Consider the following 23,146-nt stretch of genomic DNA (forward strand, 5'->3'; position numbering starts at 1 on the left):
TATCACTGGCATACACACACACATGCCTATATATGTGAATTATATGAACAGATTTATTGATATAAAGAGATAGATACAGATATATTTTTTTCAGTCTGGATATTAAACCCAGGGATTCTCTATCATAGATCTAAATCCCAATTTTTATTTTTAATTTTGAGACAGTGTCTTTCTAAGTTTCTAAGGCTGGCTTCCATCTGTGATCCCCTGCCCCAACCTCCCAGGTTGCTGGGATTATAGGTGTGTACCATCATGCCAAGCTAGCCTCTTTATGCCTTTGCCTTAACTATGAACTGGCTTAACTTAACTATGAATTGATTTTGGCTGTCATGATGCCCTACATGGACTTCTTGCAGTTCTGGGTCCTGCTTTTACAAAACCTTGTGCACTATTACCTATTGGACAACTGAACCTCTATGCCAATAAACCTGGGCTCCTTTGTTAGAAGATGAGAGCCACCAAATAGAGGAGAGCCCGGTACCTAGCCATTGTCATCTTAGAGCAGCCTCTGGTGAGGTGATCTCCAATCTTGTAGGATCTTAATCTTTTTGTTAGAAATGCCTGCCCATGTGCAGGTGATCTCAGAAGCATGGATGTGCAGTAGACAAGAAGATACAGCCAGCTGACTCGTTGCTTTGTAAACAATAATAAATGGTTATTAATTAGGCCACAGAATATTTGGATGTTTTGATACTTAACAACAGATAACTGACAGGCACATATTTATCTATAACTTTTTTTTCCTTTTCATAACAGCATCATGTAATCATATTACTAATAATCTCTTTTTGCATTATTAAAATTTGTTCTAATGAGTTATACAGGATAGTAGAATGTATTTTGACATATCATACATAAACAGGGTATAACTACTTATTCTTCTGGTTATCCATAATGTAGAGTTACACTGATCATGTAATCATATATGCATTTAGGGTAATAATGTCTGATTCATTCCACTATCCTTCCAACCTGTAAACCCCCTTGCCTCCCTTCACTTCTTCTCTCTAATCCAAAATACCTTTATTCTTCCCTAGCCACGCTTGCCCCAACTTATTGTGAATTAGCATCCGAATATCAGAGTAAAAATTTGACTTTTGGTTCTTTGGGATTGGCTTATTTCGCTTAGCATGATATTCTTTAGTTCATCCATTATCTGGCAAGTGCCATAATTTCATTCTTCCTTAAAGCCGAGTAATAATCCATTGTGTATATATACCACATTTACTCTATCTATTCATCTATTGAAGGACATGTAGGTTGGTTCCATAATTTAGATATTGCCAGTTGAGTTGCTATAAACATTGATTTGGCTATGTCACTGTAGTATGCTGATTTTAAGTCCTTTGGGTATAAACTGAGGAGTGGAATAACTGGAAAAATGATGGTTCCATTCCAAGTTTTCTGAGGAATCTCCATACTGCTTTCCATAGTGGTGATACCAATTTGCAACCCCACCAACAATGTATGAGTGTACCTTTTTCCCCATATACTTACCAACATTTATTCTTGCTTTTATTCTTGATAATTGCCATTCTGACTGGAGTGAGATGAAATCTCAGTGTTTTGATTTGCATTTCTCTAATTGCTAGAGATGTTGAGCATTTTTTCATGTATTTGTTGATAAGTTGTATTTCTTCTTTGGTGATATATTTTTTCAGATCCTTAGCCCATTTATTGATTGGATTAAGTTTATGGTGTTAAGTTTTTTCTCACCCCCAATCATGCCATCACTTTGGTTTTCATTGCCTTCATTGTGCAAAAACTCTGTAACACCAAATTTACCAACTTGGCCATTTTTATGTGTTCAGTCCAGTGACATCGGACACATTCATAATACTGTGCCACAATCATCACTATTGAACACTAGAATTTTTTTTTTCATCTTGTAAAACTGAAAATCAGTATTCATTAATTAATAACTGACTGTTATGGTTTGAATACCTTTTTAGCATGTCCCCCAAAACACAAGCACTTGAAGTTTGTTTCCCAGTGTGGTGGTATTGAGATGGTAGAATTTTTAAGAGGTGGAACCTATGTGTAAAATAATTAGGCCATGGGGCTTCATCATAGTTTCAGGCACCATCTCCTTCACCCTGCTGCTCGAGTTGAGTCACAGCTGGTTCTCTTTCCTCAGTGAGGTACAAATACTATATGAGCCATAAGTTAAAAAAAATCCAGTCAGCTTTTCTCATTTCATTTTCAGACACTCACCATGTTAATCAAGATCCTATTATCTATTAAGGAATACCAAAAGACACTGTTATTTGTTTTCATTTTTAATGAAATACAAAGGCTTAAATACATGTACAAAAGTGTTTCTTAGAGTTGATAAAGGAAGGCTGGGCTGCCTGTGGTTTCCTGCAGAAGAAATAAAGGAGAGAAGGTCAAGAGGTTATCCCATACACCCTTTGTTCCGCTCTCATCTTGACTCTTCCTTTCTCTCCCATGTGCTTGTTGATGCCCTTGACATCCACCTGTGTCCTCTGTACTCTATTCAAGAAATGGCACTTAAAGTGAACTTTGTAAAACCTAAGTTATATCACTTCTCTGTTCAAAAGCACTTGAAGGGTTTTCTTTCTCACTCAGGACAAAAAAAATATAATATTTGCTGTGGGATCACCAAAGGCTTTGTGCTCAGGCTCATCCCCATTCCTCTGAATCTGCCTCTGCCATTTTCCCCACCCTCTTTCTTCTCTAGCTACACCAGCTCCCTGCTCTGAAACGTACTAATCCCCATCTCTGCACTAGGGCATTTGTCCTTGCTTTGTCCTGGGTGAGACCCCTTTCCTGCCTAAGAATCACAGGTTTATGTCCTCACTTTGTCCATTCTTTGTTTTGATTTCATGATTTCAAAGAAGGCTTTCCTGAATAACCTATCTATAGCAGTACAACATCTACCTCTTGTTGTCCTCCTTTGCTCCTTTATTTTTCTATTTAACTCTTATCTTTCTGTGACTTTGGCAAATTTACATGTTTGCATATTTAGAACCCAATACTACTTATTAGAATATTAATTCTTTGAGGGCAAATCTTCCATTCACTTTTTTTCCCTAGTATGTTCTAAGCATCTATAACAGAACCTGACAGTGTCGACAAATATTAGTCAAAAAATAATCAGGTTCCCAAGTGTGGTCCTATTGGATGAATTAGATAATAAAGCCTGCTTTGAAATACCCATGCAGTTTTATGACTAAAGTGTCAGAAAGCAGGGATAAAAGATGAAGTCAATACATATTTTCATTGTTGAAATAAATTTTAAAATAAGATGTAATTTAAAATGTGTTTCTAAGAGGGAGCTCAATAATGTGATATGGTGTGATACAAAGCTGGTATGAGTGAATGAAGTAATCATTAGGTCTAAATTCATTTATTTGCTCTAAAATATTTTAATCAAAAAATATTAAGAAATCTGAAGGAATTACTGAGCAGTAATTGAGGATCTGAATTATACTGTGAGTGATCTGTTATCTACAGTGTGAGAAAAGCAGAAGAACCAGAGCACGCAGAGCACACAAAGTCCAAGATGTATGTTGTTGTTGTTGTTTACTTTTTATATTTTTTGTTTTTCAGAAATGAGGATTAGACCCAAGAGTGCTTTATCACTGAGCAACATCCACACCCAGTGTTTTTTGTTTTTAAAATGTTTTTATTTTGAGACAGGGTCTTGCTAAATTGTCAAGGTTGACCTCAAACTTATGATCCCCCTGCCTTAGTCTCCTGAGTGACTGGAATTACATTTCCAGGATTTATTTTATATTATTTGTTGGTAGTAGCCCAATGCAAGTAATGTAATATTGCACTCAGTGGACCAAAGAGCTGCTTCCTCCATATCCAGCTCCCTCCTCTGTTTTCTGTTTATTTTCAGGGTCCAATATAACATTTGGCAACACAGAGAGTGTGTGTGTGTGTGTGTGTGTGTGTGCGCGCATCTGTATATGAGAGAGTTCAAGAGAGAAGGAGGGAAAGGGAGGGCTCACAGAGAGAAATGAATATGTAACAGTTTAAGTATGAGTACGTTTTTATTTCAATAATTGCTACCCAGGATCTTCCATTGTTTAACACTTTCTGCCTTGGTTTTGCCTCCTTGACTGATTGACTGCTCTGTTGGTTGTGTAGAGGAAGGGAACATAGATGCCTACAGGGAGAATAAAAACTAGCATATTATCACCATCTATGTCAACAAAAAACACTAGATTGATCATTGAAGCATCAATTGGTTACTGAACCTCACCACCAATATGACCCTCCTAGTTATTTCACCTCCTATTCAGGACTTACAATAGCCAGGAAAAAGGTAGAAACGTTTCGTCAAGGTTGCTCTCTCAACAGTGGGCATCTGGGCTCGAACACCTGGTTTATCAAAAGAACTTCTTACCTAAAACCAGAAACAGGCTCTAGATGAGATAAACCTTATAAGCACACAGAAAACATTCTGCACCATAAACCAGAAAATTCCAGGAGTGGAAAGGGCACTCCTGGAGCTAATGGGACCAAACCCATGGATATTCTAACTCCCTGCCACTTCTACCCTGCCTTTCAGAATTGACAACCCATCTAGGACTGTAGTCTTTACTTAAAAAAAGAAATAACTGCCTGATCCAAGCCCTTTCCATCAACATTTTTGCTCTTTTCCATTTGTCAATTATAAACCTCATGATTAATTATTCTGGGGGGGTCTGTTAATGAGAATTGGATTTGGAAGAGTCCCTATCTTTAACCCCCACTCATGGTGACTCCTCAATTCAAGAAGAATTGATTCATAGGATTTTCTTCAAAAGTTGAATAGAGAACAGCTTTCATTTCCACTCCACAACAAGCTGACCTCTGAAGTCTTGCCCTGGACTTATCACTGAGAGGCTTACACTAAACACACTATTTTTGGTCTTTTTGTAGGAGCATCCTGACGGTACTATGTTTAATTTCTATTCATCCAACAGGTCTTTTAAATTTCTAGGTTCTTAGTCACAGAAACCCTGTCTTGTTACAAGAGAATATTCTCTAACCTATCATAGGTACATCTCTTTTCCCAGGGAAGTATTACTGTCCTCTTCAGTGTTAAATTTTAAAACAACCACAGTTTCCTGTGTTCTTAATACCAGTCTCTCCTTTGTAAAAAAAAGGGAGTATTCATTCATCCATACGTCTGTTTAGTCAATTAATATTATTTGAATGTCTGCTTGGTGTATGTTGAAATGTTCAACAAATTCTTGCCTTCATGAAGCTTTCATTTTAGTGAGAAAATAACAGGTTAAAAAAACCCACAAACACATAAATAAAATGTATACTGAGTGGATGGTGGTAAATATTATAAAGAAAAATAATTCACAAGGGTGAATAAGGATTCTCTCAAATCAAGGAAGGATTGTTAAGTCTCCTTTCCTTGATCATTCCATTTAAAGAGTGCATTTATTTTCTTCCAATATTTAGGTCTTTCTAGGTCTTTCGCTTCATGGATATCATCATAATCTGTAATCACATATTTCTTTCTTGACCTACGTGTTTAGTACCTATATGTCTGACAACAATGTAAGTCCTGGATGGTCTTATGCCCACACATAGGTCTCATTTACCTAAACATCAGGAGGATAGAACCCATTCCTTGTAGACCACCCAATATGGATTTGTTTAATAAATGAAACAATGAAAAGTTATTGTCAAATACTTTCTATTCTCTGCACTATAAGAACTCATAGCTTTCTATCCCATAACATAAAGCTTAGATTCTATGTCATTTTCTTGTACTTTGATCTCCCACTGTAGCATATTGGTTGCTTTTTCCAAACCTGATTTTAAATACCTGAATGACAGAAAACAGGTACTTTTTCTTGCCTGACAAAGTATGTCATTGACATGTGAAAGGTGAATAACAATGCATTCTTTATGAGCAAATTAATCAATGATTTGGAAAGGAAAGAGAAGCTTACCTTCAGAAATAGTTCCTCTAGGTGATCGCAGCAGGAATACTTCTGGAAGCATTTGATGAGTTCTCTGATGAAAGGAGAGCCCCTGATTTCATGTCTCCAGGACATATTATCTGTGGAGACTCAGGTGTTACGATGTTATGCCTTGGTCTGTGGTCTTTCACTATATTCTCTGTTCTAGTTTTTTTGTTTTTTGTAGATTTTTTTTTTCTTTTTAAAGCATAACTTAGGAATCACCTTCACAGGTTTAGGGAAAGCATTTATCATCCCACATTGACTTATTTGGTACAGAGAGGAAATCTAAAACCTGGCAGAGGTTGAACTCTCAGAATGGAAAGAGGTTGCATACTAATGGCACTGTAGCTCTTGGAGCTATCTACAATGTGCCTTCTGTTCATTCACTTAGCTTCAAAAAAAGGGCTTGCTAGGTCACCAGGATTATTCTGCTTTATAGTGGCTAAGGAGGCGCTCAGAAAGATGGAAGAACTTCCTCAAGTTCACACGCTGAGTAAGTGACAAAAGATGGTCACCTGGTTCCAAGGCTGTCCACAGATTATACTAGGCTGTCTCTCATAATATAATAAGCAAAAATAGATAACACACCACATGTCACTTATAAAAGATGAATAAATCATAGAGATTTACTGTACAGCATGATGGCAATTATTAATAGCATTATGTTATATGCTTAAGATAAAGCTGAGAGGGTAAGCCATATGTTGGGTGTCTCTCTCTCTCTCTCTGTCACTAACTCACACACACACACACACACACACACACACACACACAGAGAATATTAAAATAAATAGAGAAGGGAAGTTTATGTCATAGATTGTGGTGATGTTTCTTTTTATCTCCAAATTCATTAAGTTCTATATATTAAATATACACAGTGTTTTTTTCATGCCAATTTTGCATCAGTGAAATTATTTTAGAAGTAAGTATTATTTGCAATTCAGGGAGAGTGAATGTAAGGCTCCTAAAAGTGTTTATCTGGAGTGGAAGTACTAACTGCTGTTACCTATTATTAGATTGAATGAGCCTCCCCATGAAATTTTCTACTCTTAAAAGGATATTCACATTCCTATTGGAGCATGTAATGGCATCACTACATGGAGAATCAAATGGGGAAATATGGAGAAAATGACTTGGAGCTGATCACATGAGGGGGAAGGTCAGTCCCGGGGCTCATAAAATCCCCACTAAAAAATGTTAAGTTGATTTAGTAGAAAACCGAATCAATCATTTGTGTTTAAATGGTGTGTAGTTAAGGGGATTCCTTGTATTGGGTTACTTTAATATTTTGGCTTAACTTTGATTGTAAAGTATAATATTGAAAATAAACATTTTTTTAAAGTGTTGAAGCTAAGGATCTCTGTCCCTCTAGAACAGATAACATTTATGTAAAATATATCAAAAGCATTCAAACTTTGCTGCACAGGGCCTATCTTGATTTTCTAGAATCCTTGAAAAGTGGCTTTAGGACCATAAATGTCTGTAACTGAAAGACATACGTGGGGTTGATGAGTAGAAAGCAATGAAGTCCTTCTCCACGTGGGTCTTATGAACACCATCTTCAACCAGGTTCATAGGAGAGCCCAAAGAGCTGTCTTCCGCGGCTGCTGGAGAGTCTCCAACCCATATTTCGCCTTTGTTTACTGTAGAGACATCAACTCATTAACTTTCTACACTTCTGTGCCCTGCTCAGCATGATCTTTTTATTTCCTATTTTAAGACAGGGTCTGACAATATTGCTTAGGTCCTCACTAAGTTGCTGAGACTGGCCTTGAACTTACAATCCTCCTACCTCAGGATCCTAAGTCTCTGAAATTATAGACACACCACCACACCCAACAATAGCAATAGTATTTTGGTGGAGGTTTCTTTGAATCTATAGATTATTCAGGGTAATGTTGCCATTTTAACAGTATTAATCCTCCCAATTCAGGAATATGGGAAGATTTTTCAAACTTCTAGTGTCTTCTCCAATTTCTTTTTCAGTGTTTTATAATTTTCATACTAGGGGCATTTTACCTTATTCTGGGTTTATTCCTAGATATTTCATTTCTTTTGAGGTATTGTGAATGCAATTGCTTTCCTGATTTCCTTCCCAGCAAGTTCTTATTTTTGTATAAGAAACTTATTTTTGTATGTTGATTTTGTATTCTGCTACCTTACTGAATTTATCATTATTTGTGAAGTCTTGAAGGTTTTCTAATTATGGAATCATATTATCTGCTAACAGGGATAATTTGACTTTCTCCTTTCTACTTTGCATCCCTTTTATTTCTTTCTCTTACCTAATTTCTCTAGCTATAATTTATAGTACTATATTGAGTAAGAGTGGTGAGAGTGGACATCCTCTTCTTGTTCCTAATCTTAGAGGAAATACTTTAGGGTTTCCTCAATTCTGTATGATGTTGGCCATGGATCTGTCATAGCATTCATTACGTTGAGGTATAATTTTTCTATATTTAATTTGTTCAGGTATTTTATCAGGAAGTTATGGTGAATTTTATCAAAGGCTTTTACTGCATCAATTGAGATGATCATGTGATTTTATCCTGGATTTGATCGATGTGCTTTATAATAATTACTAATTTGTATATATTGAACCATCCCTGAATCCCTGGAATGATTTAACTTGATCATCATGCATGATCTTTTTAATGTGTTGTTTTATTTGCACTATTTTATTGGGGAGTTATGCATCAATGCTTATCAGGGATAGTCATCTATAGTTTTCTTTGTTGCTGTGTTCTTATCAGGTTTTATTAGCAGGGTAATACTGGCTTCATAAAATGAGTTTTAAAGGGTTCCTTCTCTTTATTTTTTTAAATTTCATTTATTTTTTAATTTTTACAGACTGCATTTTGATTCACTGTACACATGGCATACATAATTTATTTCCATAGTTGTACACAATGTAGATTCATACCATTCATGTAATCATACATGTGCATAGGGTAATGATGTCTGTCTCATTCCACCATTTTTCAAACCCCACCTCTCCTTTCCTTCTATATAATCCAAAGTTCCTCCATTCTTCTCTCACTCCCTATCCACCCCCCCCACCCCCCGATTATATATCATTCTCCACTTATCAGGGAAAACATTCAGTCTTTGGATTTTTGAGATTGGCTTATTTCACTTAGCATTATATTCTCCAATTTCATCCATTTATTTGCAAATGCCATAATGTTATTCTTCTTTATGACTGAATAATATTCATTGCATATGTATACCACAGCATCTGTTGAAGGGCATCTAGGTTGGTTCCACAATCTAGCTATTGTGAATTGAGCTGCAATAAACATTGATGTGACTGCGTTACTGTAGTATGCTGATTTTAAGTCCTCTGGGTATAAACTGAGAAGTGGGATAACTGCGTCAAAATGTGGGTCCATTCCAAGTTTTCTGAGAATTCTCTACATTGCTTTCCAGAGTGGCTGCACCATTTTGCAACTCCACCAGCAATGTACAAGTGTGCCTTTTTCCCCACATCCATGCCAACATCCATTATTGTTTGTGTTCTTGATAATAGCCATTCTAATTGGAGTAAGATGAAATCTTAGAGTTGTTTTAATTTGCATTTCTCTAATTACTAGAGATGTTGAACACTTTTTCATATACTTATTAGTTGCCTGTATGTCTTCTTCTGTAAAGTGTCTGTCAGGCAGACCAATGGTACAGAATAGAAGACACAGAGACAAAACCACATAAACACAGTCACCTCATACTAGACAAAAGAGCCAAAAACATACAATGGAGAAAAGATAGCCTGTTCAACAAATGGTGCTGGCAAACCGGAAATCCATATGCAGTAAAATTAAATTAAATCTTTATTTCTCACCCTGCACAAAACTCAACTCAGAATGGATCAAGGACTTAGGAATTAGACCAGAGACTCTGCACCTAATAGAAGACAAAGTAGGCCCGAATCTTCATCATGTTGGTTTAGGATCAGACTTCCTCAACAAGACTCCCAAAGCACAAGAAATCAAAGCAAGAATCAATAAATGGAATGGACTCAAACCAGAAAGCTTTTTCTCAGCAAAGGATACAATCAAGAATATGAAGAGAGAGCCTACAGAGTGGGAGAAAATCTTTTCCATGTGCACTTCAGATAGAGCACTTATCTCCAAAATTTATAAAGAACTTACAAAACTTTACAACAAAAATATAAAGAATCCAATCAATCAATAATTGGGCCACAGAACTGGACAGACACTGTACAGAAGACAACATAAAGGTGATTAATAAATATATGAAAAAGTGTTCAACATCCCTTAATATTTTATGGAATAAATTTTGAGTATCCTTGGTATTAATTCTTGTTTAAAATCTGATAGAACTGAGCAATGAATCCATCTAGTCCTGGGCCTTTCTTTGTTGGAAGTCTTTTTATTATTGCTTTATCCTCACTACTCATAATGAATCATTTAGGTTTTTATACCCACTTGATTCTGTTTTATCAAATCATATGTGACTAGAAATGGCCCATTTCTTCCAGATTATCTAATTTATTGGCATATGTTTTAAAATATTCCCCAATTATCCTTCATATTTAGTGATATCTGTTGTCTCCTTTTTCATGTTTAGTTTTATTTAGTTGAATCTTGTCTTTTTGGGGTTAAAATTTTGTTAAGTTTGTTTATCTTTTAAAGAAACAACTCTTTGTTTTTTTGATCCTTTGCACTATTTTCTTAGTCTTTATTTCATTTTTTTCTCTTCTGATCTTTATCATTTATCTCCTTCTACTAAATTTGGTTTGATTTCTTATTTTTTTAAACCCTTGAGAGGTATGACTGTTAGTTATTTGAAATGTGTTTGTTTGTTTTTCCATGTAGGCACTCTTTGCTATAAACTTCCCTCTTAGTACTGCTTTTGCTGTGTCCTATAGGTTCTGGCAGGTTGTATTTCCATTTTCATTTGGTTCTAGAAATTTTTACATTTCCCACCCCTGATTTCTTCAATAACTAACACACTGTTCATTCAAAATCTCCATGTGTTTGTATAATTTCTTTAGTTTCTCTTGCTGTTGATTTCTAGTCTCATTTCACTGTAATGTGATAAGATGCAAGAAATTATTTTACTTTTTTCTTAATCTGAAATATATTGCTTATGACCTAAGAAATGGTATATTTTGAAAATAGTTCCATGCACTCCTAGAAAGAATATGTTCTTTCAATGTTGGATGAAATATTCTGTAGATGATTGCCAAGTCCATTTAATATATAATGTGGTGATGTTTCCTTGTTTTTTAATTTTTCTTTTTGTGGGGGCGGTTTGTGCCTGGAAGAGCTACCTATTGGTGAGAGTGGGTCATTGAAATCATCCACCATTATTGTATTTCAGAATTTCCTGACTTTCAAGTACATTTCACTAAAATGATTCTTTTCCAGGTTTTTAATATTTATGATTAACAAACTTAGGAATTCTGGAAATCTCTTTTACCACTTATACTGAATTAAAATTACATAAAAATTTCTTCACTGAATTAGAACAAATTATATTCCACGCTTTTATAATTACGTCAGTATGAATCCTGTTATATATAACTAAAAGAACCAATAACAAGAAAAAAAAGTGAAAAAAATTTCTTAACTGACAAGAAAAATTCTCATAATACCACTGTAAATGGAATTTTCTAATAATTAAATTTAGTTTGTGTGCAGTAGATAAGGCCTGTGATTGTGTCCTTCGATACGAAACATCCATCATAGCCTTCTGCACAACTTCATAATTATTTTATTTTCCATCTCAGAACTCACCACCTCTGCAGGCCTGCACAATGATGACCTTGGGTTTGTCTTTAAGAGAGACACAGTTGCGGTTGTTGAATATCTGGAAGATGTTGTCATAAGGCAGCACATCTTCATTTTTCTCACTGTGCATAATTCCACAGATTCCATGAAGGGTGCCGTGAGACATAAGAACCAGGAACATACTGTCGGAGAACTTGTGCTGTGGTAAGTCAGCAAATTTCTTCAACTCTGACTTCATATCCTGGAAAAGGCCAATTTCTTAATTTAATGAGACAAATATTAAAATTTATCTCACCTCCTAGATTCATTATAAGCATTCAAGGAAACACATGTAAAGTGTTTATCATCCTACTTTTATATAGTGGTTACGCAATAGTGATAGTTATTTTATTGTTCTTTCTTAACTGGGACAGTAGGTTCAAACTTTCAGTTCTTGCTGATATACTATAAACTGTCCTTTTAATACATTACATATTCATTATTATATTAATATATTACATATTCATTTATGTTACTCACATTACTTCTTCCTTCTCCCTCTATCTTTTCTTTCCTTAACTAACTGGAGTCTTATGTTTTAAATACACCATACCACTTTCCTTCTGAACCCCTTCCTATAAGCTTAAAATAAAATATAAAGAAGCTTCTGACTTGATTGTACTCCACTCTCCGGCTATATTCCTTGCCCTTTCTGGTCTTGCTGGTCTTGCTGGTCTCTCCCCCATATCAGATTCTCAGTTTAGCCCTTCACTTGTGCCTCCCTCTCTTTGGAAGGCAATTCCCTCCCATCTTTCTTTTTACTTTTTGTTGTTATTGTTTTTCACATAATTTTTATTTTCTGGTCACTTACACGTACATGAATTCCTTATTTATTTTAGAATCTACTTTGATTGTTCATCTCTACTCTAACTTAGATCAATACAAGCTGGGTTATTTTTCATCTCATTTACAGACCTCTCACCAGTGGCAGGAAAAGTCCCTGGCACCAAATAAGGTACCTGTTTTATGACTGCACTCCTACTTAACATTCATTACTCTTTAATTTGTGGGGTTAAATCCCAAGTATTCAAGTTATGAATTAGTTAATAATTGGGGTCAGGACCCATGCTAAACATTTTTGTCTAGATACATGTGATTAAGGATACTTGAAGTTCAAAAGAGTTACAGAGATCTTGGGAAATGGTAAACTAATGGAATCCACGTGTATGGTAGCTGTTCTGAGAATGAATAAGAGCAACAGTTCTGAGTCTGCACGTTGGGAAAGTGCTTGATGGCAACTCAGAGAATTAGCAACCAAATAAACATCAGAAGCATAAGTGTTTAGGATAGAAAGGGAATTAATAAAAGGAATAACCTGCAGCAGCACTAGGTACACAGTGGATAAGGTGAGGAGGGAAACTCCCAGTAAGTTTTAGAAAATCAGGCCCCAATCTAGAAAATTCACAAAATGATCAGAAAATAAAAACAAAACAAAATGAATTCAGATACTGCAAAATGAACTGGCGCAGGAGAGAATCAGGACTTCTCAGCAGAGTTAGTTTAAGTGGGGAAGTGGTAGGATCTTAGAAAGACTGTTTAGACTTCTTGCAGGAAATTAGAAATCTGTGCAGTTTTCCTTTGTTGTTTACACTCTATTCTTTACATTCTGTTTTGTCTTGATCTTAGTATGCTTTCTTTTGGAGTGCCCAGAACCCAGTGGCTACTTGTGCTTTGCTTTACATTGGAGCAGTGGAATCCATGCTGTGGGTTAGTCTGGGCAGAGGATTGAGACTGCTGCATGGACCTGGAGGAGGCTCTGGGTGGTGACAGAGGCTGCAGCTGCTGGTTGACTGGCTGCAGAATGGAGAAGTATGAGGGGCACTTTCATTTCCAATTGGTGATCTGAACTCTGTGATAAGGAGCAAGTCCTAGAAGGATAGAAACAGGGTTGGGCAGAAAGTGGTGGCCAGCAGTGTCCTGCTACCAGCCCCAGTACATCTCCTATGCCCACAAGGGTCTGGAGAATCTGATAACATGACCTGGGGACTTCCACACACCTCTTCCCAGCACAGAGACAAATTCTCAGAACAAGGGGTGCAGCACAATCTAGATTGTTCCACAGGCTCCCTGGTGAGAGGCCTGCAAGGTAGCGCCGGCCAGAGTTGCAGTCCCATCCCCAGTTGCAAGAACACAATCATATTGAAGTGAATTCTGCTCCAAACAAGTTCACACTCCCCAAATACATGTTTCTAGCTAAGGAGTGGGTGGAGCTTAGAATATACATGTCCCTATCAAGTTTAGCCAGGATGGGAAAGAGCTGAGAACTAACAAATAGTATGATAAATGTGTCACATAAACATCCTCATAGCTGGAAAATTCTAAAATTGAAATGCTAGAAATAAATGTCTCCTTTTTTAAAACCTCAGCAAGAAGAAACCCCTTTTTTTATGATTACAAAGTGATTTCTAGAGTTTTCCCTCATTATCAGTTTCTTTTTCAAATTTATATCTAATTTTACTTATTTTGTCAATTAATTGAATTCTTTCTCAATAACTCCTTTCTTCTTTCTTCATTCCATTCCCTTCTCTGTCACCCTTTTTTATATCCTCATTTTAAATTCTGTCTCACTTACATCCTCCACCATTTTTTCTTTCTCTTTTTTGTCGCTTCTTTGAATACAACTTAATATTAAGTATACTACCATTAATATTTAATCTTTCAGTTTATTCTATATTACTTCTTACCTACTTTCTTCATTGCTTAATGGAGTTGTATAGATTATTGGTAATTAGTTCTTTAAGCATATGTTGATATATGGCTTGCTATTATGCTATCACTGTTACTGGCAGTTACGTTTTCCTCTCAAAGCTGTAGTGGTGGTTGAACTTAGAATCATTATGCTGATCGGATGTTCTGAAGTCAAGATATACTGCTCAACTCAGAGCACATTGTAAAGGGATAATGACTCACTAAAGAAATTCATAACTGGTAAGACAACATTGCAAAAAGATACTTTAAAAAATCCTACACACAGAAGTAGATTGTAATAACAACTAACAAAGTTCACGAAAGAATAAATCTTATTAAAAGATTAAAAAAAAAAAGACTAAGTAGGCAAATAACCAGGTTTGAATCAGACATTAGAAATAAGTCAAGATGGTAAAAAATAATAAAAATAAATGCCTCTCTATAATAACACTGAATGTTAATGATTTCAACTCTTCATTTAAAAGACATAAATTGGAAGATTGGATTTTAAAAAAGAACAAATTATATATAGCCTACAAGAAACACAACTCATAAGCAAATACATTAACAGGTTGAAAGTGAGAGTATGGAAAATTATATTCCATATATTTTAAACCTGAAAGCAAACAGAATTTAATTACTCTCATACCTGGCAAAATAGACTTGACACCTAAATAAATCTGAAGAGACAAATGAAAGTCACTACAAACTTGTAAATAGAGCAGTTCAACAAGAGGATATAATGATATAAAGAGTTATGCCCCAAACTTTGAAATACCTAATTGCATAAACCAAACTCTGTTCAACATAAAGGTTGAGATAGATCCCAGTAGAATAAAACTTGATAATTTCAATACATCTCTTACCAATAGATGGGTCATCAGTTATAAAATGAGCAAAGATCTAAAATACATTATAAATCAAATAGAATTAACAGACATCTACAGAACAATTGATTCAACAATAGCTGAATTTACTTTCTTCTCAGATATTATTTTGGAACTCTTTTCCAAAATAGTCCACAGTTTAAGCTATAAAACAAGACTTAGCAAATAAAATGGATTGATATAATTCCTTGAATTTTAACAGATCATAATGGAATGATATTAAAAACCAACATAAGAAAAACTATAGAAACCATATGAACACATGGAGATAGATCAAAACACATTTTAATGATGAATGGGTCATCAAGAAAGTCAGAAGAAACTGAAATATTTTTAGAATCAAAGAAGAATAGAGAAACAAATATGCCAAAACTTCTTTCACACTACAAAGGCAGTTCTATGAATAAAGTTCGTAGTTATGAACGCCTATGTTAAAAAATCAGCTCAAGGTGTTAGAAAACTGGAAAAATCAATTGCACAACCAAGAAGGAAATAATAAAGATCAGAAGCAAAACTGATGAAGTAGAGAATAAAAATACAAAGAATCAGCAGAACAAAGATGTGGTTCTTTGAAAAGATAATAGTTGTGATCTCTTAATGTCACTGAAATCCAGAGACGTGATAGGAACCACATCAAACATTTGTATTTCAATAAACAGAAAAATCAAGAGAAAATGGATAAAGTTCTAGACATATATGAACTACCAAAATTGAACCAAGAAGGAAAAAAAAAAAAACTAAATAGACCTAGAGGAAGCAATGCGAATGAATGAGAAATAAGAAGCCTTCCAACAAAGAAAAGTTCAGAACCAGATGGATTCCCATCTGAACTCTACCAGCTAATTATAGAAAAATTAAGGCCAATGCTCCTCAAATTCTATTATGAAATGAAAACAGGTGAACCATGCTCATTCTATGAAACCAGTATCACTCTAATACCTAAACCAGGTAAGGATCTATCAAGGCAAGGAAATTACAGACCAATATGCCTCTTAAACACAGATGAAAAATCCTTAATAAAATATTGGTAAATCATATTCAAAACACATTAAAAAGATTGTACATCATGACCAAGTTGGCTTCATTCCAAGGACACAAGGGTGGTTTGACATATGCAAATCAATAAATTGTAATTCATCACAAAATAGAATAGACACAGAGAAAACCTTCAAAAAAATTCAGCATTTATTCATGACAAAACATTATAGAAACTATGGACCAAAGTAACTTACATAGCATTATATGGGCTCTATACAATAAGCCCAAAGCCAACATTATAGTGAATGGGGGCAATCTAAAAGCATTTTCTCTAAAATCTGAAAAAGCCAAGATTATTAACTCTCACCACTCTTATTCAGTACAGTAATTGAAATTCTATCCAGGGCAAGTAGGCAAGAAAAATAAATTAAAAAATTACAAATAAGAAAGGAAAAAATAAAATATTACTGGTTTGCAAATTACATGCTTCAATAATTAGAAGATCCTAAAAGATTCACCAAAAGTCTTCTAGAGCTGGTAAAAAAAAAAAATCAGTAAACTAGTAGAATATAAAATTAGCATACAAAATAAGAAACTTTTCTGTAATCCAAGAGTGAATTTGCTGAGAAAGAAATAAGAAAATTAATACCTATCACGATAATCTCAAAAAATACCTAACAATAAATCTAAACAAGAATATGGAAAATCTCTACAGTAAAAATTACAGAACACTGAAAAAAAATTGAAGAATATACTAGAAGATGAAAAGACATGCTGTGTTGAAGAATAGAATTAATATTGGTAGAATGGCTATATTACTAAAAGTGATCTGAAGATTCAATGCAATTCCCATTAAAATACCAATGAAAATTCTTTACAGAACTAGAAAAATGCTCCTTAAATTCACATGGGAGAATAATAAACCTAGAATAGTCAATACAACACTGAACAAAAGAAGCAACACTAGAATCATCGCAATACCCAATTTCAAATTATACATTTCAAATTATAGATGTGTCATAATTAAACAACAGTACAGGTATAAAAACAGAAATATATAGCAATAGGATAGAATAGAAGACCAAGAGATAAACCCAAACAGAGACAGTCGTCTAATCCTTGACAAAGGCATAAAAAAATATGTTGGAGAAAATATAGCCTTTTTAACAAATGGTGGTGAGAAAACTGGATATCCACATGTAAAAGAATGAAACTAGATCCCTATCTTTCACCCGGCATAAAAGCTAACTCAAAATGAACCAGGAAATATTGCTACTTCTAAAAGAAAACAGGGGCAACGCTCCAACACATAGATGCAGACAATAACTTTCTCATTAAGATTCATTCCTAAAGCTCAGAAAATAATTTTTAATATTTAAAAAATGGGATGGAATGAAATTTAAAAGTTTCTGCAATGTGAACATTTAACAGCATCAATAGAGAACCTAGGGATTGAGAGAAAATCTTTATCATTCATTGTTCCAACATAGGATCTCTATTCACAATATATAAAGAACTCATAATAATTAAAACTAAACCAAAACTTACAAATAACCCAATCGATAAATAGGCATATGAACTAAACAGGCATTTCTCAAAAGAAGAAATACAAATGGCCAACAAATATATGAAAAAAGGTCAAACATTTTTAGAAATCAAATTAATGCAAATAAAAGTTGCACTGAGATTTCATCTCACTCATGTTAGAATGACCATCATCAAGCATACAAATAACAACGCTAGTGAGAATGTGAGGCAAAGGGAACTTTGATATACTGTTGGTAGGAATAGATATCTGTATGGAGGTTCTTCAAAAGATTAGGATTGGAACCACCTCAAGATGTAGCTAAACCACTCCTTGCTATTCACCCAAAATAAGTCAGCATAGTTTATAGATACATTCATACTCATGTTTATACCAGCGCAATTCACAAATTATGGTACAATTAGTCAAATTATGGTACAAATCTAAGTGTCCACCAATAGATAAATGGGTAAAGAAAATGTGGTATATATACACAGCCATAATGAAGAATGAAAATATGTAATTCACATGAAAATGTATGGGACTAGAAAGCATTATGTTAAGTGAAGTAAGGCCAACTCAGAAAGTCAGGGGTTTTATGTTTTCTTTCATTTGTACAAACTGGAGAGAAAGAAAAGAAAGAAACGGGATCTCATGGAAATAGAAAGAGACCAATAAGACAGGTATTGAGAGGAGGGTAGAGCAAAGGGAGATGATGGGGAATTAAATTGATCAAATTATGTGCATGTACAAATATGTCACAACAAATCCCACTTACAGGTATAATCATTATGCACCAATAAATAAATAAATATAGAAAGAAGTAGACATGTTTAACCTAATTCTTTCATTTTGATCACACACAACATAAAGTAATTAAGCTTTTTGTCTATCAATAGAGCTAATTTGTTAGTAGAAGTGTATACCTTAAATGTGTATTAGTTTGAGGTGAGTGAGGGGCTCTTACCTCAGCTGTAAGATTCTCTTTCACATGCACAGTGTAGTCCAGGCTTTCCAGCAGCCCCTTCATTCCTATGATGTCATGTTCAGACCCACTCCTCAGAGAAAGATCCTTAAACGCTACATTGCATATAATGAGAGCCTGACGAGTGCGATTACTTTTCTCCTTTATGGGATAGATCTATACAAAATGGATATGCAACAAATTTGATTTAGCTGAGCCCTTTTAAATGCCCATACACCCATAAGCACTACTTTATTAGGTTTCATATAAGTGTCCTGTCCCCTAACTTCTAGAAAAGGAACCGTCTTCCTCTCCAAAGATCCTAGAGCCAGAATCAGGACACATCTAGAATGGTTACTCGAGAATATTAAGAAAACTAGAATAATTCCTACATTCTCCTCCTCTTTCTGTTCCACCTGGTAAATCTTTCTTAGTATTCAAGGTTCTGATCAAATTTCATAAAATCCAAGAAGTATTTGTTGTTGACTCCAGTAAAAAATGAATGAAACAAATACCATTTGGCAACTGCATTATTTTGACACTGCCTTTAACACACCAGTTTAAAATCCTGTGGAAACATTAATGATTTTTTAAAAATATCCTTCAAATCTAGGCATCTCAATTACAGTACAGATAATTACTACTCAGTCATGTTATTTCATAAATATTTTGATTCTCTCTGTGCAGCTTAAATTTCAAAACCCCAAAATATATGAAAGTGAATAAATCAACAGTATGGGTCAGAAGCCTTTTATCATGGAGTTAAAAGAGAACTGAACTCTAACTGAAGCAGTGTGATCTCCTCCTTGCTCCAAAGCATCTATAATAAAGGTAACTGTCCCACCTCCCTGAACTTAGTGTTTATACCCTTAGTGAGAGTAATTGCTTATTTCTCCTCTGTTTCATGCACAGATCACAGTACCTTCTCAGGGTTTTCATTATGCCATCTCTGGAATTCCTCAGGAGAACAAAACTTGAGGGTATTAGTTGATTCTACTGGTTCAACTGTTCCGGCCTTAGTTCCTGAATGAGCTGCAGGATGCATTACATTATATAAATTTTCATTTCTGCATCTTTGACCCTATTTATCATGTGAGAAGTTTGAGAGAATTAAGAATTTTAAATAACTAGAGACTATACTCACATCTAACCACTGGTATACGGAGTATATTATGACAGGGGAAGAAGAGATAAGTTTTTGATAGAGAAAGTGGAACCACAAAAAAAAAAAAAAAAAAAAAAAAGCAAGAACAGGTTCTCATAATTCTGAGAAAAACACTTCCAAGTTTTGAAGTCAAATTTGACCTTTCCACATTCTGCAATAACAATGATTATTCCAGTGGTTTTACTTTATGGTATTCACTCATTCATGTAGACATTGGTGATCTCTGAGCAAGAATATATTGAGAAAATATCAGTGTGTGTTCCATTGGATATATAATGTGAATTGCATGTGCAATTTAAAATTTTCTGCTATCTATGTTAAAAAAGTAAAAATAAATGGGGAAAATTAATTTTAATAGTATGTTTTCTATGTTAAAAATAGTGTGTAATATGTTCAAAATATTACAATTTCAACATGTATAACTAGCTACAATTCAGTGTACATGTGGCTAGTGGTTGCCATATTGGATGGTACAATGTCCCATACTGGACAAATAGTTTGAACTCTGGAAAATCAAGTCTGTCACTGGTGACTTGTGTCTCAGAACTTTAGAACTCTAACAATTATCATTATTTAATTTGGGAAAAAAATGTTTTTTGAAAAGTTATGAAATTTTGGACATTTCAAAGGGGTTTTCCTAGTCATATTATGTAATTCAAAGAAATGTGTAAGCATTGGAAAAGTCTAAATCTTGGTACTTACATAATAATCATAACTAATATTTGTCACATGCCTATCCTTCATTTGTTTATTCATCTTACATTAATTAGGTATTTGCTATGTGTCAGGAACTCCACTTATTGCTGTTACTTATTGAATAAGAAATCAGGTATATCCTAGTGGGAAAATCCTGGTAGATGCTAGTTTTGTCTACTGAGATGGAAAAGGAAAGAAGTGGAACAGTTTTAATTAGGGAGCAAGTCTTTAAAATATGTTAGTTTTATGAAATCGGTGGAACATTTGAGAAGAAATGTTAAATATGCAGTTAAAGCTAAATGAGTGTGGAGTTTCTGGAGAAGGCTTTGGATGAGACCTAATTTTTTCAATGTTATCATGTGTCTGGCATTACTATGTTCCTAACCTTACAAAGTCATATAAAGAAGTAGAGATTATCGATTATCCCCATTTACCAGATGCTAAGTGAGATGACCGAAGAGGTGGAGAAACTTGTAAAATTTTACGTAATTCACAAGGGGACAGAATGTAGGTATAGATTTCCCTTTCTATAATATTTCTAATAATTAATGATGTCTATGAACAGCTTAAACATGAAGATAGCTTTTTAGCGAATTAGAACCTGGATCGCATGTTTTTGTGAAAATTACATTCATGATAGAATGATAGGGGATCATGGAGACTCTGAATGGGTCCAAGGTTTGAAAAATTCTGGAAATTTTGAGATATCCTTTGTCAAGATTTCAGTCTTACCTTCTGTATCATTGGACTTTGTGTCCACATTAAGAAAACTTTGGACAACCAACTGACCAGCCTCATGGGGCTTCTGTAGCAGGCAGTCCACAAAGACCCAGGCCTTCTCTTTAGGTTTTGCATCATTAAACTTTTTCTTTTCCTCTTCTTTTAATTTCACCATATCTTTTTGCACCAAATTATCCAAAAGTTCAGTGATGGCTTCTTTGCCTGCGATTTCCAAACTCCTTAGTAATTTTTTTCGTTGATCTTTTTCTGTCAGAAATAGAAAGATTCCTTCAACTGTAGGCCCAGTTTTAAGAGTTTTACTCTCACTTTAGACACAGCATTAGTAACATAAAATACCGCTGAGAATTCAATCACCAACTCCCAAACAAACTGCTCACCTTTTCATTATACCTGTGGATAACTCTCACCTCCTTAAATTTGTAACAGACTGTGATGATTCATTGTCACTTAGTGTTAGAGTGTTTTTGTTTGTTTGTTTTTTAATAGTTTCTTTTCTCCCAAATGTGGCTTTGGGTCAAATGTTAACTTCCTCATCATCCATTGTTTTTGTATTCTTGTTCTCTTGCTTACAGTCTATGGTGATGATGATGCTTTTCCTGGGATGTGTGATCCCAGGAAACTCCATGCTCTTGTCTAGGCAGTTCATTACTCCCACTAGACCGTAGGCTCTCTCCTCTCCTCTGTATTCTATCTTTGGTTAAAGTGCTATCTTAGAATGCACATCATTTTATACAGATCCTATACCCACATCTCTGTGACTAAAATGTTTTAAAAGACTTCATATGCTTACTAAATATATGAATTAGTGAACAAATGAAGGAACGCCCTTAAATTCCTAATTCTTTAAAATTTTATTCCCAATAAAAATTCAGAATTGAAAATATGATGACAAATCTTCCATTGTGGTAATTTGGCACTGGGTTACTGTATCACTATTGCTTACTATAATTTGAAATTTTATAGATGAATAAGATACAAATATCAAAGTAATATATGAAACTTTTATTTTCATACTACCAATATAAATTGGACAGGTTATAAATAGGAAGGCAGGATACCTGATCAATTCTCAGTTAACTCTATAAATATAGTTATCCAATCTTTCCAAACGTCAGGATAACTTTGACACAAAATGACATTATCTAAAGTAAAGAACTTTGACCTAGAAGTACCAGCCACATCAATCATACTATCTTGAGTTATATTTTTAAAAAATGTTTATTGAGTAATTATTATGAGAAAGGCATAGGGAAGCTGCAAAACATGAAGAAAAGTTTCATAATATCAATTAATTTAATAAAAAATACACTTTATGCACTAGTTATGACTAGTTATGAAAAGAATATGAAACAAACCACTGTACACCAGCATTATTTCTAAGTCTCCACATTGTTTATAAATATCAGTTGATACCAGGATTCTCACACTAAACGAATGGATTAGTTATTATTTCCCTATTTTACATAATAAAATGATAAATAAATTTTAAAATATATGTAATTTAAATAATAACTTTACCCCAAATGCACACATTGTTCAAATTATGTTCTTATCCCATGTTCTATAGTTAAATATCACATAGCTTCAGCAACAATAGTTAAAATTTATTAAGCCCACATCATGTCAAGTGCTTGACATAAATCTTCTCACTAAAATATAATAAAATCTATCTAAAGGGTATATTACTATATCTTACATCTCAAACAGAGAGAAATTAGTTAAGTAATTGGTCAAGGTCAAGGGATAAGAATATAGGCTAAATCGGGGAACA

At 34.4% G+C, this 23,146-nt stretch overlaps 1 protein-coding gene across 2 annotated transcripts in view; it reads right to left on the reverse strand.

Annotated features, from left to right (window-relative positions):
• Window positions 1–2,266: 2,266 nt before the first annotated feature.
• The window catches only part of LOC124960664 (caspase-4-like), a 28,617-nt gene continuing 7,737 nt past the window's right edge, over window positions 2,267–23,146 (reverse strand). For both annotated transcript variants that reach the window (XM_047519553.1, XM_047519554.1), the window contains exons 2-9: window positions 21,367–21,621; window positions 19,696–19,805; window positions 18,777–18,950; window positions 11,699–11,933; window positions 7,439–7,582; window positions 5,928–6,037; window positions 4,282–4,378; window positions 2,267–2,361 (exon numbers count right to left, since the gene is read on the reverse strand). In XM_047519553.1, coding sequence (XP_047375509.1) covers window positions 2,360–2,361; window positions 4,282–4,378; window positions 5,928–6,037; window positions 7,439–7,582; window positions 11,699–11,933; window positions 18,777–18,950; window positions 19,696–19,805; window positions 21,367–21,621 — 1,127 coding nt within the window. In that variant the 3' untranslated portion in view covers window positions 2,267–2,359. The remainder of the gene's footprint in view (window positions 2,362–4,281; window positions 4,379–5,927; window positions 6,038–7,438; window positions 7,583–11,698; window positions 11,934–18,776; window positions 18,951–19,695; window positions 19,806–21,366; window positions 21,622–23,146) is intronic.

This window comes from Sciurus carolinensis, chromosome 11, assembly GCF_902686445.1.
Source record: "Sciurus carolinensis chromosome 11, mSciCar1.2, whole genome shotgun sequence".
Taxonomy (NCBI): Eukaryota; Metazoa; Chordata; class Mammalia; order Rodentia; family Sciuridae; genus Sciurus; species Sciurus carolinensis.